The 21,529-nt window shown below is 45.6% G+C and overlaps 2 protein-coding genes across 2 annotated transcripts in view; both read left to right on the top strand.

Annotated features, from left to right (window-relative positions):
- LOC145485691 (uncharacterized) overlaps positions 1–2,538 on the top strand; it is a 20,313-nt gene extending 17,775 nt beyond the window's left edge. Inside the window, exon 12 of the mRNA XM_081464317.1 lies at positions 262–2,538. Coding sequence (XP_081320443.1) covers positions 262–2,408 — 2,147 coding nt within the window. The 3' untranslated portion in view covers positions 2,409–2,538. The remainder of the gene's footprint in view (positions 1–261) is intronic.
- On the top strand, positions 2,538–10,359 carry LOC145485699 (MFS-type efflux pump MSMEG_3705-like). Its single transcript, XM_081464326.1, has 6 exons — positions 2,538–5,136; positions 5,788–6,057; positions 6,873–6,927; positions 7,221–7,436; positions 8,464–8,775; positions 9,217–10,359. The coding sequence occupies exons 1-6, from the start codon at positions 4,691–4,693 to the stop codon at positions 9,628–9,630; spliced, it is 1,713 nt and encodes a 570-aa protein (XP_081320452.1). The 5' UTR covers positions 2,538–4,690; the 3' UTR covers positions 9,631–10,359.
- Positions 10,360–21,529: the final 11,170 nt, after the last annotated feature.

The raw sequence follows: 21,529 nt of genomic DNA on the forward strand, positions 1-21,529 counted from the left end.
CAACTGGCTCCGTTTCCAGTGGCAACTTGTCGGCCCTTAACGTCTTGTCGGCAAAGCGCGCGAAATTGCAGGCGACAATATTGTTACCATTAGAAATGAGGAAAGTTGTCCTTGGCAACACCGTAATAGTTCCGTCGCGCCTTAATCAACTGATAATCGTAGATGTAACCCAGTATATATTGATAAACTCAGTACAACTCAACAGTACGCCCATTCTCACTGACAGTTTATTCGTTGTTAATCGTGTCTTTTTATTTGCAGATGATCGAGTCAAAGTTAATGATGGCAAGTGGCACAGCGTCGTGTTCAACATCACAGGCAATCAGAGTTATGTGACTGTAGACGGTTCCAGTACATTTAATTCATCCAGACCTTCTAACGGAGGAATAACAAGTTTATTACTCGACACTCCAGTTGTGGTGGGCGGGTCAGTGTTTAAAGGATGCTTAGATAGCGTGCGCATTGGTGGCCTGCTACTTCCGTTTGTTGATTATTATAACAACACATTAAATGTTAGTCACGTGACTCCTTTAAAACCTCACTTCAATGTCACCACCACAGGCTTGCAGTCTGGTTGCCATAGTGATGATGTTTGCGGTCCAAAACCCTGTGAGCGGGGTTTGTGCAGTGATATTTGGAACCAATTCACTTGCACATGCCCAGAAGGATGGGCGGGGCTTATTTGTACCCTGAGAGCCAACATGACATGCGCACATTCGCCTTGCGTCAATGGCTCGTGCTACAATGCGACAGATGTTGACATGGCAACCAACCAGAGCCAAGTTAGTGACGTAGGATTTGACATGTTTCGCTGTAATTGTACTCCGGGATTTGAAGGAAAGCGGTGCGAGAACGCCACAGACGAATGTGTCCCTAATCCATGTCAAAATGGCGCCAACTGCACTGACTTATATCTTAACTATACCTGTACATGCGTCAGCGGCTACACTGGAAGGAACTGTGAAATAAACATTGACGACTGTGCCAGTAGCAACTGTACTAACAATTCTACTTGTAATGATGGAATCGACTCGTATAATTGTTCATGCCTGGAAGGTTTTAATGGAACTTTCTGTGAACTAGATATTGATGAATGTGATGTTATGAAGCCACACGGACCTTGCAATGCGACAGGAACAGTGAATTGTTCCAACACAGTCGGTGGCTTTGACTGCAATTGTAAACAAGGATATTTCGGTGAGTTTTGTGAGTATGACCCTACACAGTCTTGTGAGAAAAAAGTTCCGTTTCCGTGTCGTAATGGGGGAAATTGTTCAGATAATGAGACAGGTTTCTTCTGTTCATGTCCAGAGGGTTACAATGGCACATTTTGTGAGTTTGATATACGTGAATGTGACGCTGAGCCGTGTCTGAATAATGGAACATGCATTGACAGCCACGCTATCTCCTCTAGAACTTATTTCCCAGGCTATAAGTGTAACTGCACGGTTGATTATACAGGGGATCAATGCGAAAAGGAAATCAACCTGTGCGATGGCGAACCTTGTAAAAACAATGCAACGTGCAAGAGATTAGCGTACAACGAGTACCAATGTAATTGTACAGCCGAGTACAAAGGAGAAAACTGTACAATCTTCCAGCCATGTTACAGCAGGCCCTGCAAGAATGGAGCTACATGTCACGAAACTTACGAACTTGTTAGTAACTACACCTGCACATGCGCACTAGGATTTTACGGCAGGGACTGCGAAAACATTACAGACTACTGTTCACCAGACCCCTGCAGGAACAACGCGACTTGTGTGAACTTGAACACGCAAGGGAAGTATTTCTGCAACTGCACAGAAGGGTTTGGTAATGTGAATTGTAGTGGGCTGTTGAAGCATTGCAGACCCGATCCATGCGTTAATGGAACGTGTATTCCATTAATGCACACTTATCAATGCCAGTGTGTTCCAGGTTATACCGGAAACACTTGCGAGGAATCCATAAACAAATGCCAACCGAATCCCTGTCAACACGATGGCCAGTGTTCACAATCTGCGAATTCAGTTAGCTGTGCTTGTACAACTGGTTGGATCGGCAAAACGTGCCAGTTTGAAGATCCTTGCATAAACAGTCAGTGTGAGAACGGTGCTACTTGTGAAATCATCGAACAGTTTGGGAACTTCTCTTGTGTTTGTCCTGAGTACTTCACTGGAGAGGTGTGTGAAACGTCTCTTGAACCAACTGATCCTGGAGAAAGGACCAGTGGTACTCCAGCGATTCTCATTGGTGGAATAGTAGCAGCATGTGTGCTCGCCTTATTGCTTTTGATTCTGCTGCTGGTGGTAGTAAGGAAGCGAGCGGGTAATGGTACATACAGCCCCAGTAAGGAAGAAGTAGAAGCTGGACGAGTTGAGATGGATTCCGTGTTGAAACCTCCTCCACAAGAAAGACTCATATGATCTCACTCATGGGCATTCATCTCTGGGAGACCTGCCAGCATTTCGCGGCGTTCTCTGGTGCAACGTTCTCCCTGTGAAATATTTTCCCCGTGCGTGATAAGGGGTGGACCATTTGACTTTTAAGGGTGGGGGGGGGGGGGGGCGGGGCTGATGTTGAAAAAATTATCCTGCAAACATACTTGTACCCAAAAAATTAATACACACGACCACTGCTGACAAAAACGTTCACGCAGTGAGTCGAAAAAGAAGCTTGTTATACACACGTTCCGAGAAAAAATTTCCTATTGCATAAAAGGGTTTAAAAAAAAATTCGTGCTTGTTACAAATCACTCACAACCCCCCTCAAAAGTAAAATGGTGCACGGCTAATTTCCCGTTTGTAGTGAACGTTGGACTGTTATCCCAAAATAGTAACTTCCTTGTCAATAAAGCACTTCCTAAAACGATTTAACGCGAGAAAAAATAATCAATGAAAGGGTAGCGTTTTCTTTCGCGTGTATTTGGATCGTAATTAAATAGGATATACAACCAGATTTGAATATACAACCAGGTATACAACCAGATCTGACTGGCTGTTATACCGTGCGGATATTGTAAGCTCTGTAGGAATTGCTTAATTTCTGTTTGTTCGTTCCTCTCTTTAACAATTCTTAGAGAGTGAATTGGCATGCTCTGTTCAATTTGTTTTAACGACAAGCAAAAGAGGAGGTTTTCTAGGGGGTTTGTATAAGATGAGGGAAATTTTAGAAGTGTACCATTCGGATTTTTATTTAAGGTAATCTAGTGTATATAAATGCTTAATCGAGTTAAGAGTAATTTTAAGCTGATTTCAGTACAACTACAGAAGGATTTTTGATGAAGCGCTGTAATCTTTTGTAAATAAAAGTCCGGTAGACCATGTGCTTTTCAATTGACGTCTTAGGAATTAACAGTAGTATTATATACTTTTGAAATAAATATGGCTGGACATGAAGACTTTTTAACTTTTTCGTTGGCCATTCCTTGTTTAAAATTACTCGTCGAGACTAAAGCAGTTTCCACTAGGAAAACCAAAACCAAGTTAATCAATTTAGCCAGTCATAAAAGACAGTCAATCCAAGTAAACCAATCAAAACTCAAAGCGAATACGTGTAGATGGCGCGAAGCACGGGAAAATATGTGCACGTCAGTTCACGATATGAGATAGTTGCGCGGGTTTCTAAAACAAAAGCGCAAAGCATAGAGATGCAGAACCAGCGCAAACGCGAATTACCTCTGACAGTCCAGTAACGGCCGCTGGTTTTTGCGTAGTGACTTGATTGTCGAATGTATTTCGCGTTTGTTTTGGTTTTGCATTTCTACGTTTAGTGATTGGTTTGATAAACCCGCGTCACTTCCTTAGTAGTTCATCTAAGGGAGACCTTTCAGCATTTCCTGTCTATAGGTTGTAATTGCAGTTTTTAGTCTGGATTTCACCCTTAGTTAGTTGCGGTGTAACTCAAAAAAAAAAACAAAAAAAAAAACGGCGTTCGGGAGAAGCAGAGAGGGGGTGCGAGGAGCTCACCCGCTCCACAGTCCACGCTTTTTCGCACTCTGCCATTAGCCGAAAGCCTGGAAGAGGTTAGACTTTACTCAGCCAGCATGGTTATATGGGCTAATAGTTTCCCCTGGAAATTTCATTTTTTAAAAAATAAACTGGTATGTAAGCTTTCAAACTTCATTCTCGGGCTTGTAGTTGTTTTAAGAACGGGAGTAAAATTGAATTCCTTTGACATCACCTAACGCTACGCGCAAAGCACACGGACAAGCGACTATTTCAACACGCTGCGCTGACCATCATTGCGGGAGTTGTTCTGCCTTTTTGAATTAAAAAAGCTTCCCTGGCCTTACGGATAGAGTCTCGGTTAGAAACGAATTGATCCTAATGGTCTGAACATCCGCGAAGAAACATATTAATTGTTTCCATTTGTTTTCTTTTATTATGTTCTTTTATCATGTTATTTTATTTTACCGTATGCTTATCTTCAATTTACACTATCAATTACTTTTGCGTATTTCCGGTATTACGTAAATATCGGCTACATAAAAACACGAACCAATGTAAAATCTTCCATTGTACCTGAAGAAGGCTGGTTTGGCCAGCCGAAATATAGTACACCTTCAAAAAATCATTCTACGTTGTGTCGGTTTTTGCTTTTGTATTCTTCATTTTATATGTAAAGCCGATTAGATCACTATTGATCCAACGTATACCAGCAGGATCATCGTTTCAGTTGCTTGCTTAAACATTTTGTACGATAATGAATGTTCTCATACACCACGTACCTAACCAGTGACCCCTGCTTGCTGCTGACCAGTGCTGTCCGTGGCCTGTTATTGCGGGCTCGTCTCATGACAGTCACGCGAGTTTTTGCGTTCTTCCGTTTTCTCGTGCACGGTTTGTGTAAAATCTTTTCCATTCATCCGCTACTGAACACGCTCAGACGAAGAAGGATGGCTTCCGAAAGTTTTGTAGTAGTTTTTAAGGCTGGCGGCTATGCAGTGTATGTTCTTTTTCTCCTGCTTAGTGCGTATTTGCTGAACCAACTCGACAGGTATGCTTTGGCAGTTTCCTCGCAACCGATGGCACATGACATTAAGTTTGGTGATAAAGGCTGCTTGCCTTACAACTCAACGTTTTCCTCTGAATACAAAGACTTCTGTGTGAAAAGTACCAAAGACAGCAATGAGCCGGAGAGGAACAAATCAGCGTAAGTATTAATTTTGATGTGAAGGCGTCGTGCTTAAATCACTGCTGTAAAATAGGCTTACAATGTAAGATGGAAGCTTAGACTATTTTCAAACGCTACATTAACATACCTACAATCAACCAACAGAAAAAAAGCGTATAAAAGTTAAGCCGACAACTCTGTTGAAAGCCAGAATTTACGAGGCAAAAAAGTAATAAAATACACATTTATCACGCGATATTTTTTCTTTACATTATTACGTAACATCTCCACAGGATTTCGAAACTGCAAAGACACCTCTGGCTATGCGATAGTTCCATAAGATGTCATTGCATCAAACAGTTTCGTCATGTATATCATACAGATATATTGGAAAGGTTTTATATCTTTAAAAGGCTAAGCAAATTGCACTACACAGTGGAAAATATTAATTACAGATAAAATACACCCCTAATTTTACCATGATTTTAAAGAAACATGTAGCATTGTGTATATTACTGACGAAATGTCCAACTGTACTTAGGCCTGCCAGTTTCTGTAAGCAGTTCAGGGTACAGATACAGGCTTCACCTCCATCACACCTTTGTGCTCCCCCTCCCACCCTTTCCTCTCCTCACCGTGCAATGGTCATTACCAGCCTTAGTGACATGAATTCCTTTGATTGTTTTTCAGATGTGAGTGGAAAAAAGCCAAAACCTCAAGCCAACATGTGTGTGTTTGGGATTATGATGGGACAGGAAGTGATTATCAGATCCTTGCTGGTCCTGTCTTCATTCTTGTTTACACTGTCAGTGGTATTCCTCTTGGGTTTTGTGCTGGTGTTTTTCATCGTAGAAATCTGATTGTTTTCTGCCTCTTACTGTGGAGTGCCATGACACTGCTGACAGGTTTTGCAACCAAGTACTGGCACTTAGTTGTTACAAGATTTGTTCTTGGGATTGGGTGAGTGTGGCCAGACATCAGATGAGTATATACTGTGTTATATATACTGGTAAATAAATAAACTTATCACATCATAAGTTATCGGAAGTTTAGTCCTTTTAGCATTCCAGCTTGAGGTAAAAGTCTGTGCTATCCAAGAAATGAGCAGTGCCAAGTGACTTGTCATTACTAACAATGACAATTTTCATTAATAATCATAAAGAAAGTAATTGCTGCAAACTGCAAACAGCTAAAATAATGTTTTAAGATTACATGGAAGAAAAATAAAGATAAAGACTCACAATGTACCTGACATTACAAATCAAGAGAAAGCAGTACAAGAGCGAAACGAAGAAAGACCACCCTGAAGGCAAAAACAAAATAACCATGTAAAAGAAAGAAAAAAAGAGAGGGAAAATCCTCTACATGTGGGTGTTAAGCTACTAATGGCAAAATAATTGATGAAACAGATGATTTCTACTTTTCCAAGATGTAGGGAGGCGGGTGGCCTCATGGTTAGTGCACTCACCTCTGGATTTGAGCGGTCCAGGTTTGAGCCCTGGTTGGGAACATTGTTTTGTGTGGCTCAAGACACTTAACTCTCACAGTGCCTCTCTCCACCCAGGTCTATAAATGGGTACCAGTGATTTTAATACTGGGGGTAACGTTGCGATGAACCTATCCAGGGGGGAGTAGAAATAAAGGTGGAGGAGTTGGTGTTTTAATAGTTGTAATGACACTGAAGGGGAGGAGGTAGTACACTTAAGCAAGGACATATAGTGCATGCTACATTCTATGGCATACTGTATGATGTATATTTATAAACATTTTTACAGAGAGGCTGGCTGCACTCCATTTGCTACCAGTTTAATAGCTGACTATTTTCCTGAGGTAAGTGTATATTAGTAACCTGCATAGCTGAGAAGAGCTACATGTAACGGATTGCACAGCATGACTTGTCAGAAAAGTTGACTTTACAGTTCACCAGACAGGTCTGTTGAACCCGCTAGCCAGAATAATTTTTTGCCAGAAAACTGGAAAGAAAACTATTTAAGATCCTAAGATGACACTCAAATTCCTATCAGTCTATCACACACTGCACCAACACCTATCCTTGACCTGTTAACATGTTTGCATTGAGATTCCACGTTGATGATTAGTTTGTATTTTTGTATTTTTGTTAGACATTACGAGGATCGGCCCTTGGTGTTTACAACTGGGGAATTTATATTGGTTATAGCATGGCTTATGCATTCGGTAACTTTATTACACAAGCGGATATTGATGGCAAAGGATGGAGATGGGTGTTTTGGATTGCTGCTATGCCTGGCTTTGTTCTAGGACTCCTCATGCTGTTCACACTGAAGGAGCCAGCAAGGAGTGAGAAACCGGATGTGCAGGTAATATTCCGGTAGTGCCAACACTTAAAACTTACATACTATTCAGGTCAAAAACTACACTTACAGGTAATCTTCAGTTGAGAAACTACAGAACAATACAGTTAAAGCTCATTAAGTTATACATGTAAAGACAAGGTCACCCAACAGATCATTTTGATTTAATATATGTGCGTAAGGCCTCTAATCCCCCTCAAATTTATTAATATGGGAAGTCTAACGTGAGAAAAAAAGGTTGTTTCAGATAGCTAGATGGATACATGTAGATAGTTTTATTAAGTAAAATCATTGCAGCCCCCGAAGCGGCTGAACACCCGCCTTTCAGCTTATCTGACCCCGCTACAATTGAAGTTCACTTGAAAGAAAGAGCTCATATGAAGCAAACTGGGGTCACTATCAAAGCAAGGGATTTATGCCCTAGTAAGCGCCAAGCAATGAACACCTATTTAGTAGCGGCAAGAGAAAAGCGGTGGATGTGGGCGCCATGACTAGTGGAGATGTGCGCGGAAAATGTCTCACACCTGGAACAGCTTATGATAACAAGTCTTGGTCGCATCCTCCCCATTCAATCTTGAAGAGTGCATTCTACTGAACCTCCTTGGATCTCAAGCGCATCAAAGCGCCGTTTCCAGCTTTTTTTTTAAGTAGGAAGGGAAAACGGCAGCTCCGTGTTTTTTAGAAAGGCAACTGCTGCTCACAAATTCAGACAGGTACAGGGTAAAATATTCAGCTAAAGAATAGAAAAAGATTAGATCACGAATATCCCCACTAGTTAACGATTTGGGAGACACAAACAACTTTTAAGGACCTTGCTTAAATTTCTTCATCAGGTGCCTGTGATGGAGAAAGCATAACATGCTAACTCTGATGACAAACCAGACAGGCTAATTTCAATATTCAAATGAGAAACCTGACATGCAGATAATATTTAACAGAAACCAAACATTTTTGAAGCTGTTGGTATTCAGTTAAGGTAATTTATTTTAATTATTGTCAATATGTATTCATCCATTTTTTTTTTTTTTTGTAGAGAATTGTTAGCCAGCCACGGCGAGAGGTTTTAAGAGAGAAGCTCTTATTGCTGGGAAGGACGTTTATCCGTCCTTCACTGCTGATCCTGTTCCTTGCCGGCTCAATCAGGAATGCAGGAGGCTATGTGTGGGCCTACAACACTCAACCATACTTCAACAAATACTATCCAAAAACCAATGTCGGTGAATATATGAGTTGGATTCCTCTTGTTGGGGGAAGCCTGGGTGTGGTTCTTGGTGGATTTATCTCTGATCGCTTGATTAAGAACCGAGGATTTTATATGAGGGTCTGGGTGCTAATATTTAGCCAGGTATGTGTCCAGGATGAAAATAGTTTTACGAGGGAGAGACTCAAAAATTTCGCTTGACTTGTTTCGTAAAAGCCTACTTCAGATCTGACATCTTTAGTTCTTATTTGTTAAGCATCAGGTAACGAGGTAGTCTGCGACGACAGACAGATTTCAGGCTAGGAAGTGTAAACGACGGTATTATAGGCGATTTTTTTATGAAGTAGGATGTTAAGTTTAGGATAGAATCAAATAAAGAACCAATAAATGACCTCCTTTAATAGAGTACCTGACCCTCAGCCCAAACGAAGCGTAATCCTGTTGTGATGGTAAATAAATGCCTGTGCAACCACTTCTTATCCTCTTACCCAATCTTCTCGCACTTGCACTTGTGTTTCTCTTTCGCAGTCATCTGCCACAGAGGCGATATGCTTGCTTACTGCTTTTGTTCTTTTTCTTTTCCAGGTAATCGCGGCGCCATTCGCTGCTGGAGCTCTATTTTTGAAACCGCCATGGGCGTTCATCAGTTTGATTCCGTCCAACATCATTGGTGAAATGTGGGTTGGTGTGACATTGACTGTCGTTGTAGAACTGGTGCCAAACACTATCCGCTCACCGGCCATCGCTGGATATCTTTTCATTATCTCCATCATTGGCGGTAATGTTCCTCTGCTTGTTCCTCCGCTCAAGGAAGTCACCAGTCTGCGAACAGCACTGTACATTCTCTTCCCTGGCTTGTACCTCCTTAGCTCGGTGTTCTTTCTGTTGACTTTGTTTTCGTTGAAGCGTGACATGAGGCTCGCAAAGGAGGAGGAGGAGGTTATAAAACCGTTATTACCTGAAACGCCCACTTCTGAACACGGAGGGAAAACGTTATAAGTTGAAATGATAACGCCCAGATGTATCACCAGTCCGCAGGCCTACAATTGTTTAAGCAGATTACGTAATATAGAGAATATTAAAATGCGACGCTATGTATTTATGTGCAGATAAAATTCGAGGAAGTGTCCCCGAAACTGACAGGAAAAATTTGGGAGCCGTTCTCTCCAGTATGCGATACTTTTCAAGCTAAAAAGACTTCAAGGATTCAATGTGAATCGAACAATAGTAAAGATATTTCACGAGAGTCCAAGATTGGCTGGCTGGCAAGACGTGCATCCAGACTTGATCCAGGAATTAGCTGAAGCAAGTAACAGCCTGTGTCATGTAAAATGCACTGTTGTTGAGAGTACATCAGTTGCAGATAATTAGTAGTTTGCGATGACTACTCGACTTGGTTCGACAGTTGTAACGTGACTTTGTTACGGCAAGTTGTAATCAAGTTATCAGGCAATATCGCAAACCACTGACTAAGATGCAATATCCGCAGGCTTGAAGCATTTAGTTTAGGGAACGCAGTATTTATTCTTTCAAGAGATGAAATAGGACAAAGCGCTAGCTTGGAATGTTGCAAGAAACATATTTAAGGTGAATGAAATCTAGGCTAGGCTAGAAACTTTAGGAACTGCTAAGTGCGTTATCACCATGAAAAGAAAGAATCAAGGCTTTTGTATATGGAATTAAATCAATAAGTTGTGAAACAGAAGCAATTGTGAAATTCCTCTGCTTTGTAAAAAGGGGTAGCAAGGGTGGGGTGGTGAGGTCTCGATCCCATTTCACGCACGAAAATGCACAGCTCCATAACTGGAATAGTAGATGGAGTCTAACAAATACCAGCAGCGTTGCGCGGCTCGGCTGGGCTCGGCTCGCATTGCTCGCCTCGCCTCGCCGCGCAACGCTGCCAGTTTTTGTCAGACTCTCTATCTACTACTGAGGAGCGTTGCGTGCGTCCGCAAAGTTAAGCCTTCTGATGCCGCGCTCGGACGCACCGCCCCGCGCGCACGCAAAGTAAGCCTTCTGATGTCGCACTCGGGCGAACGCGCACCATTTGAACAGTAGCCCTACCTTGGAATAGCGATGTACGTCGCCCGTCACACCAAACGGTTTATCAAGACCGGCCCAATAGCGCGCCCCAAAAAGCCCCCGATTATTGACTTTCAGAATGAGATCGTGGAGATGTATGTCGCGCGCGAGGGGATGTAATACTAAAAGAAAGGCAGAAGGTTCATCAGATGGACCTTTGATAAGAGGTTGGGTGCAAACAGCACGCCCTCTATCAGGGCTAAGTTTCAGCAACGCGTCAACTTGGCTTTCTATATTCGTTACGTCTATGCGTATGTCATAGTAAACACCGAAACAGATTTGAAAATGGTTTATTATAGACAGCGCAAGGGCTCGCCTTAGATGAACACGTTTGCTGAAGCGGGAAGATGGTTGAATGCGCAGGGAAATGAACGGTTAAACCCTCACAATATCGAGCGCCCTAATACCAAATGGGCGTTTGTAAAGTTTTCCAACATTCAAGTGAAGGTCGTGCTCGACAGGCAGCCATTGTTAGGCACAGACGCGTTGCCAGACTGGCTGCGCAGCCTTGCTTACGGCCGCCAAATGGTGGCGCTAGACACTTTTGACGACAAATTGTGGCGCTGCATTGCTGTGTATGAGGGGCGCGCCCGGATCGGTGCACAAAGGCGGCGAGAGAGCTCGCGCAGGGGTTCTTAAAACTCAAAACAGCGCTAAACAATATCCCCAAAACTTCTCTTGATGAATTGGATAAGGTCGAGACGCACCTTAATCAAAGGAAACAGTTGTCGGCTTGGCTTGGGATCAGAGTCTCTGAGCCTGAGCGTCAGAAAAACGGCGAAATTCTGTGGCATCTCAGAAGAAGCCCTTCAGACAAGCTGCCGAACATAATGACGATTGGAAATTATGATGGACACGAGTTTTTGATAAAAGACATCAAGAAGTTAGCACGGCTGTGTGCATGCGTGGAGTGTCAAGTGCGCTTCACAAAAGCCTGTAATCTTGAAAGACACAGTAAAACATGCTCACAAGGGAAAAAGGTTATTGATTACCCCAACAAGAGAGTCGAAGCCCCGCAGACAGCGTATGAGAGAGTTTTCTACGGCAAGCCCGGAGCGTCTGCGTTATCTGTCCGCTGGCTAGGGCACGCAAGCAAGCAGCTGGGCCGACATATTCACCACGAGTTATGCGGCCACGACGGCGAGCGTTGGATTGAGGGAGCGCCAGTTGATGGTTATGACCCAAAAACAAAGACGGTGTTCCAATACCACGGCTACCATTGGTACGGCTGCCGCCGATGTTTCCCAAACGCCCGGGAAGAAATTATCACTCACAGCCAAACGCGAGAAAACCACTTCCTCGCCATGGTAGCAAGGACCCGCGCCTTGAGAGAAGCCGGTATCGAGTTATAGAGAAATGGGAGTGCGACGTCCAAAAAACCCACGACGCCCTGCCAAACCAAGAAACGCGGACCTATCCTGACGCGATCTTGTACGATTTTGAATTGCGGCATGATAAAAGTCAGAGAAACGAAGTGGCAGCGGCGCTCACGTACGAAGCAACCCACGTGCCAATTACCGTGAGCATCGGCGACACGTTAGAACGCGAGCCCACGCATATCTGCGAACGAAACCCCAAAGAGCTAATCCAGAAGTTCACGAAAGAGCTGGAGAGGCACTGGGCGAACATCCGCAGGCGAGTTAGAGCTGAGTTCATGCCGGAAGACAGCCACTTGTTAACAGGAAAGGGCCGCAGGGTGATCGCAGAATGGTGCGACCAGGTCCCCGTCGTCGGTTTCAACTCTGGGCATTGTGATATGAACCAGTTAAAAGAAAGTTTCGTCGAGCTGGTGGCCGACACGACAGCCAAGGTGCAAGTGGGGAAAAAGGCGCACACGACGATGTTTATGAAGACCAGCGGCTTCCGCTTCGTAGACCTCATCAACTATCTGGGGCCAGGCACGAGCTATGAAAAGTGGTTCAAAGCGTACTGCGGCGCCGATCTGAAATCCCACATGCCTTATGAATTGTTCGACACCCCTGGCAAGCTAGATTTCCTGGGCTGCCGGATTACCCGGCATGATATTCGCGCTTGAAAGGTGGTTTTCTCTTCTGGTTGGGAGGATCTTTTTGTCTTCAAGGTAATCTTTGAGCGCGATGCTGCCTGCCAGGACAGCCGTGAATTTTGCATAGTTCATGGCGCTGCCGCTGCGGTCAGCGGTAAAGGTCTCTTTGACCACCTTTTTCGCAATCCAGCCGATGGCGGCGGCTAAGCCGGTAAGAACGGCCGTATCCATGATCGTTTTAACGAACTTGTTTTCCAACATCTGTTTTTCTTCTTCGAAGAAGAGAGGATATACGGTTGGATGTTTTTCTTTTCAAATGTCAATCCATTGGCCGGATCCCTCTTCTTTAAATTGGCTGCGTATCGACGGCGGCTTGTGGCCCCGCTAGCGGGGCAGGAGGAGGGGCGGTTTGCTGTGGCTTGCTATTGCTGAAAACCTTTTTCATCTCATCGCGTTTGTAGTAAAGGCCAATGATGGAAGCAAAAACGCTGATTATACTGAGCCATTGATTCGTGCTGAAAACGTTTTTGTGTCTTCATTGGACGCCTCGTCAGTCGAAGCAACGCTTGGCTGCTTTTTGCTTTTACCACCAGTGACAGGAGGAACGAGGCCCGCAGCTACAGCGGCTTCTGCGGCTTTTTTTTGTTCTTCGCGCGCCTTTTTTTTTGCTTTCTCTTGGAAGGCTTTGCCCGCAGCCACCCGATTCGGGTTTTATTCTTTTACAGGTACGGTAGTTGGTATTTTTGAAGTTACCTGCTCCCGTGCGTCGACTGGCCGATGCTGCAGCTGTGGTGTTGGCTCCGCAGGCTGGGCTACAGTTTGAGTGTTTTCTGAATCCGCCATTATTTTATTCAACAAAAATATTTAATTGAGGAATTGCTGACCAGTTATTTAGCAGTTGCTGAGCCGGGTACTTCATCAACGCCCTCAAGCGGATAGCCGTATACATCACGAGAAGGGTGGCGCTGCTCCGACAACACCTCGACCAGTCGAGACTGTGGACTAAAATCAATTTTCCTTATATTGGTTTCGTTATCGTTTTTCTCATTTTTATTCTGTAAGAGCATTGAGATTTTTTAGTGGAATGCGCTAGAAATAAATTATTATTATTATTAATTATTATGTTTTCTCGTGATCAGCGCCGCGTCGGCCACCGCAAGCAGCCGTCCACATCTCAAGGCAAGGCCGTCTGCCAGGGCAGACAGCTCTTTAGTAATTATATAATCATTTTTCAGCTCATTCTGCAAAGCGTCGGCATCTTTGACCCGCACCACCATCCCCAACGCTTTCGTGGCCAACATCAAGAAACTTTCAATCGAAGTTTCAGTGGTCTTGGCGCCAACGTACGTCTCATAACTTTTGTAGTGCTTTTCAACCTCTTTGCTTCACCTGCTCGTGCATCAGGTGCACGCCAACGGCTTCTATTGCTTTGCCTGTGGAAACCAGAATCGCCAGCTGTTTACGCTTGGCCGGGGTGTCGGGCTGAGCAAGAGCGTTGCTGCCGGGAGAGCCTGAGGGCTCGGTTTCCACTATCTGCAGGACTTCATCCATTGCTGCCAGTTCATCAGCCGTAAGAGCCGCCATCTCGTGCATCGACCGGTCGATGCCTGTAAGAGGGGAAAAGAAAACACGAGGTGGGAGAACAGGCGCTCTTTCAGCCTCGCAATCAGCTGCTTGAGGGACTCTTGGGAAAGCTCTCCCGCGTAATCTTCAACAATCGCCTTTGTGGCCGAAGGGGTGTAAAACAGCACGATGTCCGCCGCATTTTCACGGAACGGCCTCGCGATACTGAAGAGCTGCTGGGTCAGCACCCACACGCTGATGTTCGCCTGGTGGGCAGAAAAGCCGAGTTTCACGAGCTCGCCGGTGCGCCCTTTCACGTCTTTGGAGGCCGCACAGTCATCAAGGACTATCAGCGTGTTGGCGCCTTCAAAAACGAAACTCGCTATTTTCAACCAAAGCTCCACTTCTTGTTGTTTGCAGATGATAACAAACAGCCGCGGATCTCTCTCAGCGAAACGGTAGAGGGTCTTGTTATAAGCGAACGTCGGGCAGATGAGCGCGACGTAATCAAACCGGCCGCAAAAAGGGCCGCAGAGCTGGTCCACGAGGAACCGCGGTTTGCCTGAGTTGGTCGGCCCTACGATGAGCGCGTTGAAGGGAATATTGCCGGGGTCCTTTTTATTCAAAGTTCACATGCCCAAATCAAAACTGCACAGATTCTAGCTGTCTTTCCATGATGTTAAACTGGGATTTAGAGATCACGAACACGTGGCAGTTCAGTTGGAGCCGGTGGCGGTACGTTCGATTGCCAGCTGGACGCCGTCTGTGGTGTTCACAAGGCGCACACCGCTGCCGTGCATTTAGCGGTCTGCCATAGAGCGCAGATCGATGAGCAGCCCGAACTTGTTTTCAACGTAGAACTTTTGCAGAGTCACGTGTTCGGTTTTATTTTTTTCTTTCACAAAGAAGCGGCTGGCTTCAGGGCGACTACAAAGTCGAGTCCATTGCATAGGGCTTGGGGGTAGAGCACGCCGTGGTCGGTCAGCAGCTGATGGTCCAGGCTGATGCGGTACTTAGTTCCGTAAACAGCGTTTAGCTTGTTTTCGGCGGCGACCCCCGATGTTTTCTTGTTCCCCGCGTTGGAGGGTATTTTGCACAAGTCTTCGCTCTGGATCCCCTCAGGCACCATGTTGTCGCGCTGTTCGACCGGGAGGAAAAGGTCTTCGAAGATTTTGTAGATGTCGTAACCCACGGTGTTTCGCAGGATGGTGCCCGCAAACTTCACGACCAGCTTGTCAACCAGCGCCCGCGTGACGGTCTGAACGAGGAGGTTGTTGGCGTGCCCGCCCTCCAGGTCGATGTCGAAGCGAAGCGCCAGCAAGCCAGGCATCAGCACCTCGTTTTCATGCAGCTTGGGCACTGAAACATACAGGATCTCACCGGGGATGGCTTCGGTGCATTCGAAGGTGATGCGTTTGACAGCGCGCGGGGCCATCATTGCGCGTGAGGTCTTTTCTGTGTGCGTTGGGCGAAGGTTCTTTGCACAGACATTTCTGTATAACACACCGAGATTATTTTCTAATTTAAAAACATGTTTGAGAGATATACTCGCCCAAATGGCCGAAGGCGACTAGCTTGGTTACGATGATCGTGACCTTGACTATCAGCTTGACCACGATGACGACGGCGACGAAGAAGGTGAAAACGGGACCCATCCCTTTCAGCCGGGTGCGACATCGACCCCCTATCATGTTGGGGAAGAAATAGAAATGCAAACGAGGCACCACGAGAAGACCGGGCTGCCTTCGTTTGATGAAAGAGCCGCCCTTTTGGGCGAAAACTGGTTGGTTCCAGAAGAGAAACAATCAATGATAGATCACGCAATAAACAGGATCAAAACATTTTCCGCGAAAGCTAACATTGCAAAATTGGGTCCGATAGGTTTCAGCAAAAAAGGGAACTCTTTAGAGATTGTTTCATTCGCACCAAAGGGAGGCGAGACCAAAATGTTTAAAAAAGTTTCATTACACAAAAATCAAAGCACTAGGCACTAGTGCTGAAGAAATCATAATTGAAGACCGTGAGACCATCGAAAAAAAACCAGCAAAGATTGGCAGAAGTTGAAGCTCAATTACAAAAGGACCAAGAGCTGGCTTCCAAAAAAAATAAATACGAGCAAGAAAACCAGAGGCTTAGACAACGAATGGAGAGAACTCAGGCGCAGATCGATGCTAATACTCAAGAGCATGGCTCCACGCTTGACAAAGAAACAGAAATTAACGAGCTCAAACTGCTAAAAAAGAATCTTCAAAAAAACTTGGATGCGAATCAAAAACAATTGGCAAAGATCCGAAAACAGGCCTCAAAAGACCGGGCGCAGATGGCAAAGGAAGATACCCTCAGAGCAGAAGTCGGCGGGCTCAGAAAGCAGCTGGCAGAGGCGCGAAGTAAACGAAATGCGGTAGAGGCGGGGCTGAACAGCACAAAACCTTAAGATGAGCTGAAAGAGCGAGAAAGCATGCTGCGGCGCCAAAACAAAGAAGACCAGGCGGTGTTACAAGATGAAAGCGCCTCGCCCTCTGAGAGAAAAGCCGCAGAGGCCCGGGTGACAGAAAGGAACGAAGAGCTCGCGCGTTTGCAACCTCAGGTTGAAGAACGGGAAGGGGTACGGCCTCTCTCGGAAAGAATCAAGGACATTTTCAAAAAATACGGTGTGACGGTGACCGCCGTGCTGCTCGCTGCCGGAGTCACGATCGGGGCTGTCGTGAGCACGATTACTAAGGCTTTAGTAGCCACCGGCAAAGCTTTGGGGGCCGGTCTCAAAGAAATAGGCGCAAAGCTTGGTTCAATGCTGCCCGGGCTGATCGACCAGGTTGCGAGCTTTCTTTTCAAAACCGCGTGGCAGGTGGTCAGCTATCTCGGCGAGCGCACCTGGCTGCTGATTCTTGCCGCGGTGGTCTTTTTGTTCGAAAAATATATCAAACAACGGCGATAGCTCGGTGGCCTCTACTTAAAAACGTCCTATATTCTCAAAAGATGGCCGGCGGAGGCTATACAGACTGGGACTATTACGAGCACTGGGAAGATAAGACTGCTTGGCCAGACGGCAGGCTTCCTTTTCAACACCGCCGGCCGGGCGGTCGCCTATCTCGCTGAGTACCCCTGGCTACTCATCCTCGTCGCTGTCGCCGTCTTCAAGAGCTCCGCATGAAAAGCAGCGCCGCGAGGACCGCCACGCCTATAAGGACCTTCGTTTTGTTGGTTTCGTGCTGCGTTGCATCGACCGGCGGATCTGTCCTTCGTTGGCTCGACAGATCGAGCAGGCGGCGTGCTTCCATTTGAAGCGGCGGGCTGGCTTTTTTGATTCGCCCGGGCAGCTTTGTGAACCGGGTTGGAAGGATGGCTGTTTGGCGGGCTGATTTTAGACGGACCTCCTTCCATCATTTTGAGCGCGGCTTGTTTTGTCCCCTGGTTTACCTCGTTGTTCACCCCAGCTTCATTTCGGCCACGGCCTGTTTCAGCTTGTTGTTGTAACCGATCCTGCTTTCTGTGTTGATTATCATTCGCGCGGGCATCAGCCACACGCCCGGGCAGACCGCCAGGTTGAGACTGACCTTCGTTTGATCTACCGCCAGCTGATACCTTTGCACGTTCTGTGACAAGTCTGGCTGTCTGATCGCGTCTTCCATCAAAACCAGAAACTCGCTCTGGGCTTCTTTCGCTCGACCTCCTTCTCCAAGAATACTGCTGCGCACGTTGACTTGCGCACCCAAGACGCAGTAAACAAACGCTTCGATTGACTGATTTATGTGCGAAAGGCCTGTCTGCGTCAAAACGGCGGCTCTGTTTGGGGTGAACCAGTCATACTGGGCCACGGCATGAGGTTCAATGAAAGAAAGCAGATTTCCTTTGCTTGCCGCACCGCCTTCATCACTGAATTTATAGAACCCTACTGGATAAGCAGTTCCTGTTTTCACTGGCCCGTGCCCTGTCACGCCAATGTATACACTTCCCAAGCCGTGGTTTTTCCCTTGTGTGAAGCGAAAATCGCTCGATGAATTTATTCCAAACTCGTCGCATATCGTTTTGTATGAAGCCACGTTATAATGGTTGTCGGCTTTATTGAATGTTGGATTGCCTCGCAAAGCGCTGATGTTCTGAATGCCGCCAAGCTGGAGCAAAATTCGCCTGACCGTAAAATACACGTGGAATTGATTAAAAGCTCTTATTTGCGGCGGCAGTGCCAGCCCGCGGTCAAAGATTTCTCGAGAAATTCCACAACCTTGTGTCGCACAAAACACGGCAAAGTTGAGTTTTTGTGGCCAATATTTCATATCGGGCTCGCCCAGCCACCTCTTTGATTTGGCCGCAGTGTTGCGCCTGAGTTTTGTTTGTTGGAAGATTTCTCTGAATTTTGTCACGAAGAAGGTGTAAGGGGTCACGTAGATGTTTATGTTTTGGTCGAATATTTTCTTAAGGCTGGACGCGGCTTCCGTGAAATCTACGGCTGGGATGGGCAGTGCTCAGTCTGGGCAGTGCTATTCTAGTTGGCGACAATTGACTATTTCATTAGCGAAAATTTATAGGAAAAGCCCGCCACGCCTGATACGCCAATAGCAGATTTCATTGCCTGACTCCAGTACTGCCTGTCTGAGCCAAACACGCTTTGAAGGGCCCCTTTTCTTGTCTTAAAGAACATTTCTGAGTGATGTTGCGGTTTTCATCAATATTGATTTGTGCCACGAATTGGGTTTTATCAGCATTAGGGAACTGTTTTGTGAACGCTGCCCACGCGCTTTTTTGGGCCGCGGCTTCTTTGGCTTTCGTATCTGGCCTTTGCGCCCATTTTTCAAAGTCCTTGAACGCGTCAATTTTGAATATGTTATATTTGTACAATATAAAATAGTTGTGCTTACGATTGCCACGCAAAATAACGGAGAAACTGTGTTCTTTGAGGAGCCGGACTCGAAGGTACATTTCATCGGACTCCTCTCTTGCAGTTTGTACAATAGCTGGCATAATCTGAAAAACGAAGGTTCAGCTGAGTTGGGGGGCAAAGATGCTAAAGTTAAGCCGGTTTCTAAGATCCCCCCTGGACATTATACTTAAGAGAGCTTGGCAAAAATAATAGACAGTCTGTTCTCACAATATAGCTATAACCTTTTAGATACACAAACAAATGAACCTGTTGGCCAGCTGGTAATCAAAACTTACCCTTGGCTTGACCGTGATTTAGCGCAGTTGCTTGGTATTGGGCGAAATTTAAAAAATATAACATACATAAAACGGCTTACATCTCCAACGACATATCTCATTCATTGCGATCTGCTTGACAAAACCAAAAACTTTTTAAACGGGAAGAGATCAGATGTTTTGGCTAGATTTGATATAAAAGGCTTGCCTTATGCAAAAGTAAGCTACGCCACCCCGCAACAGGTGTTGAGTGACTGTTCGACAGACGCCCATGTAAATAGCATAACTATCAGCCTCAAAGATGAAAATGGCGAGTTCTTTGATTTCAAAGGCATGCCTCTGGAATTTGAATTAAAAATTACTTGAATACTTTTTACACCATGTCGTCTGCGAACGTTCTGCCATTTGCTGCTGCCCAGCCGCAGCCGTCCGCTCCTCCTGGTCAGTCTCTCTATCCTAATCTGCCGGCTGCGGACTCGCCTCAGCCACAGGCTGAAAATGTCCGTTTGCAAAAAATCAACGAGATAGCTAACAGTTTGGGCCAAGAGGACAACCACTACCGCCTCGTTGCGAAAAAATACAAACGGGCAAAAAAAAAAAAAAACGTTAATTGGAGTGCTGCGGGCTCCAGTGTTCTCTCAGCAGCGTTTTCAAGCGCGAGCTTTGGTTCAGCTCGATCGGTGGTTGCCGTCGCCAAACGTGACACAATCAGCAGACTGTTATCCAAAGCTTTGAATACTACGATTATCAGTTGAGAAAGGTGGGACGAAAGTTTGGTCACCAAGTTTTAACGTAAAAATTTTGTTGTTGTCACGAGCAACTGGCTTCGTATCTATTGGTAACTTGTCGGCCTTTGACGTTATTGGCAGCAAAGCGCGCGAAATTGTAGGCGACGCGACAGGCGACCAACGGCCGTTGATATTGTTACCAATGGAAACGAGGTAAGTTGCCCGTGACAACACCATAATTTTAAGGCCAAAACTTCGTAACCAAACTTCCCTCGTGCCTTACTCAACTGATAATCGTAGTAACAACGCCTTGCCTGCCCACGAGTTTGACATAATTGTTTCCGAGTTTCAGCAGTACGACTTCCTGAAGGAACAAGTCCGAGCCAAGCTGACTCGCCAACCGTCAAGCGTAAATGTTGAAAAACTGGAGAAAGATATCCGCGGCAAGAGTTCGGGGGAGGAGCGCGAGCTCTTTTCCCGAACAGCGGCTGGTAATCGAGCCTAGAGTGGCAGAGACACGTGTGTGATATTGCACGCGAAGTTGTTGATTGCTTACAAGACGCGCTTCAGTTTGTTTAAGGTCTTCAGACTTCAGCTTCCGGTTGCGCATTCCTCTTGGCTTCAGTTAAAGCCGGCTGCATTCCTCTTGGCTTCAGTTGAAGCCATCAGGAATTTTCAAAGCCATCAGGAATGTTGAAGCCAAGAGGAATTTTCCAGTCAGATTTCTATTTTTTGCCCACAGTTTGTCAGAATACGGCATTTCTTCTCGGCCTGGTCAATAAAAATAACACTTTTAACCTTTTTTCGAGGATAAATCGAGCGCGAAACGCGGTAAAACAAAGAGCTTTCACTAGAGCGAAAAAAAATAAACAGCTGATTGCCCCAGGGCAAAATATTACACTCTTAGACATGCTGGGGTTAAACCGATCGCTAGCCTGGCGGTCAAAAAGGTCGCCCCAAAGGCGGAAAAACTTCTTAAGTGTTTGTTGGAATCTTATAGCTTTTCCAAGCGGATCTCTGCGGTTTCGGCACACCTTTCGCCACAATCGCTGACTTCTATCACCAAGTCCTCATAATCCTTACATCTCAAACACGTGGCGCCATCTGTCGAGAGCTCGATCTCCGCTATCTCTTCTTCGGCCTCGCGCATTTTTTGCCAAAAAACACCAGACTTTCGGTTGATTTTGGCGATTTGTTTTTTCAAGGCGCTGACCCGTACAGAAAGCGCGTTGTGTTTGTCGTTGATGGTGGCCATCTTATATCCGGCCCTACCGCGTGTTTAATTGACTGATATTTTGGTGTACAAAAAATTGTTTTCACAACGAGTTCATTTAGCGACGCGGCGGACAGCGGTTTTTGAGGTGATTTTAAACCGTTCTTCTAGTCA

The sequence above is a fragment of the Orbicella franksi genome, chromosome 1 (assembly GCF_964199315.1).
Source record: "Orbicella franksi chromosome 1, jaOrbFran1.1, whole genome shotgun sequence".
Lineage (NCBI taxonomy): Eukaryota > Metazoa > Cnidaria > Anthozoa > Scleractinia > Merulinidae > Orbicella > Orbicella franksi.

What these genes read in the sequence shown, in the direction of transcription:
- LOC145485699 (XM_081464326.1), top strand. Translation starts at nt 4,691, where the DNA reads ATGTTCTCATACACCACGTACCTAACCAGTGACCCCTGCTTGCTGCTG. An exon ending in CCGGAGAGGAACAAATCAGC is followed by an intron (nt 5,137 to 5,787) that starts GTAAGTATTAAT and finishes ATTGTTTTTCAG; the next exon opens with ATGTGAGTGGAAAAAAGCCA. An exon ending in GTGAGAAACCGGATGTGCAG is followed by an intron (nt 7,437 to 8,463) that starts GTAATATTCCGG and finishes TTTTTTTTGTAG; the next exon opens with AGAATTGTTAGCCAGCCACG.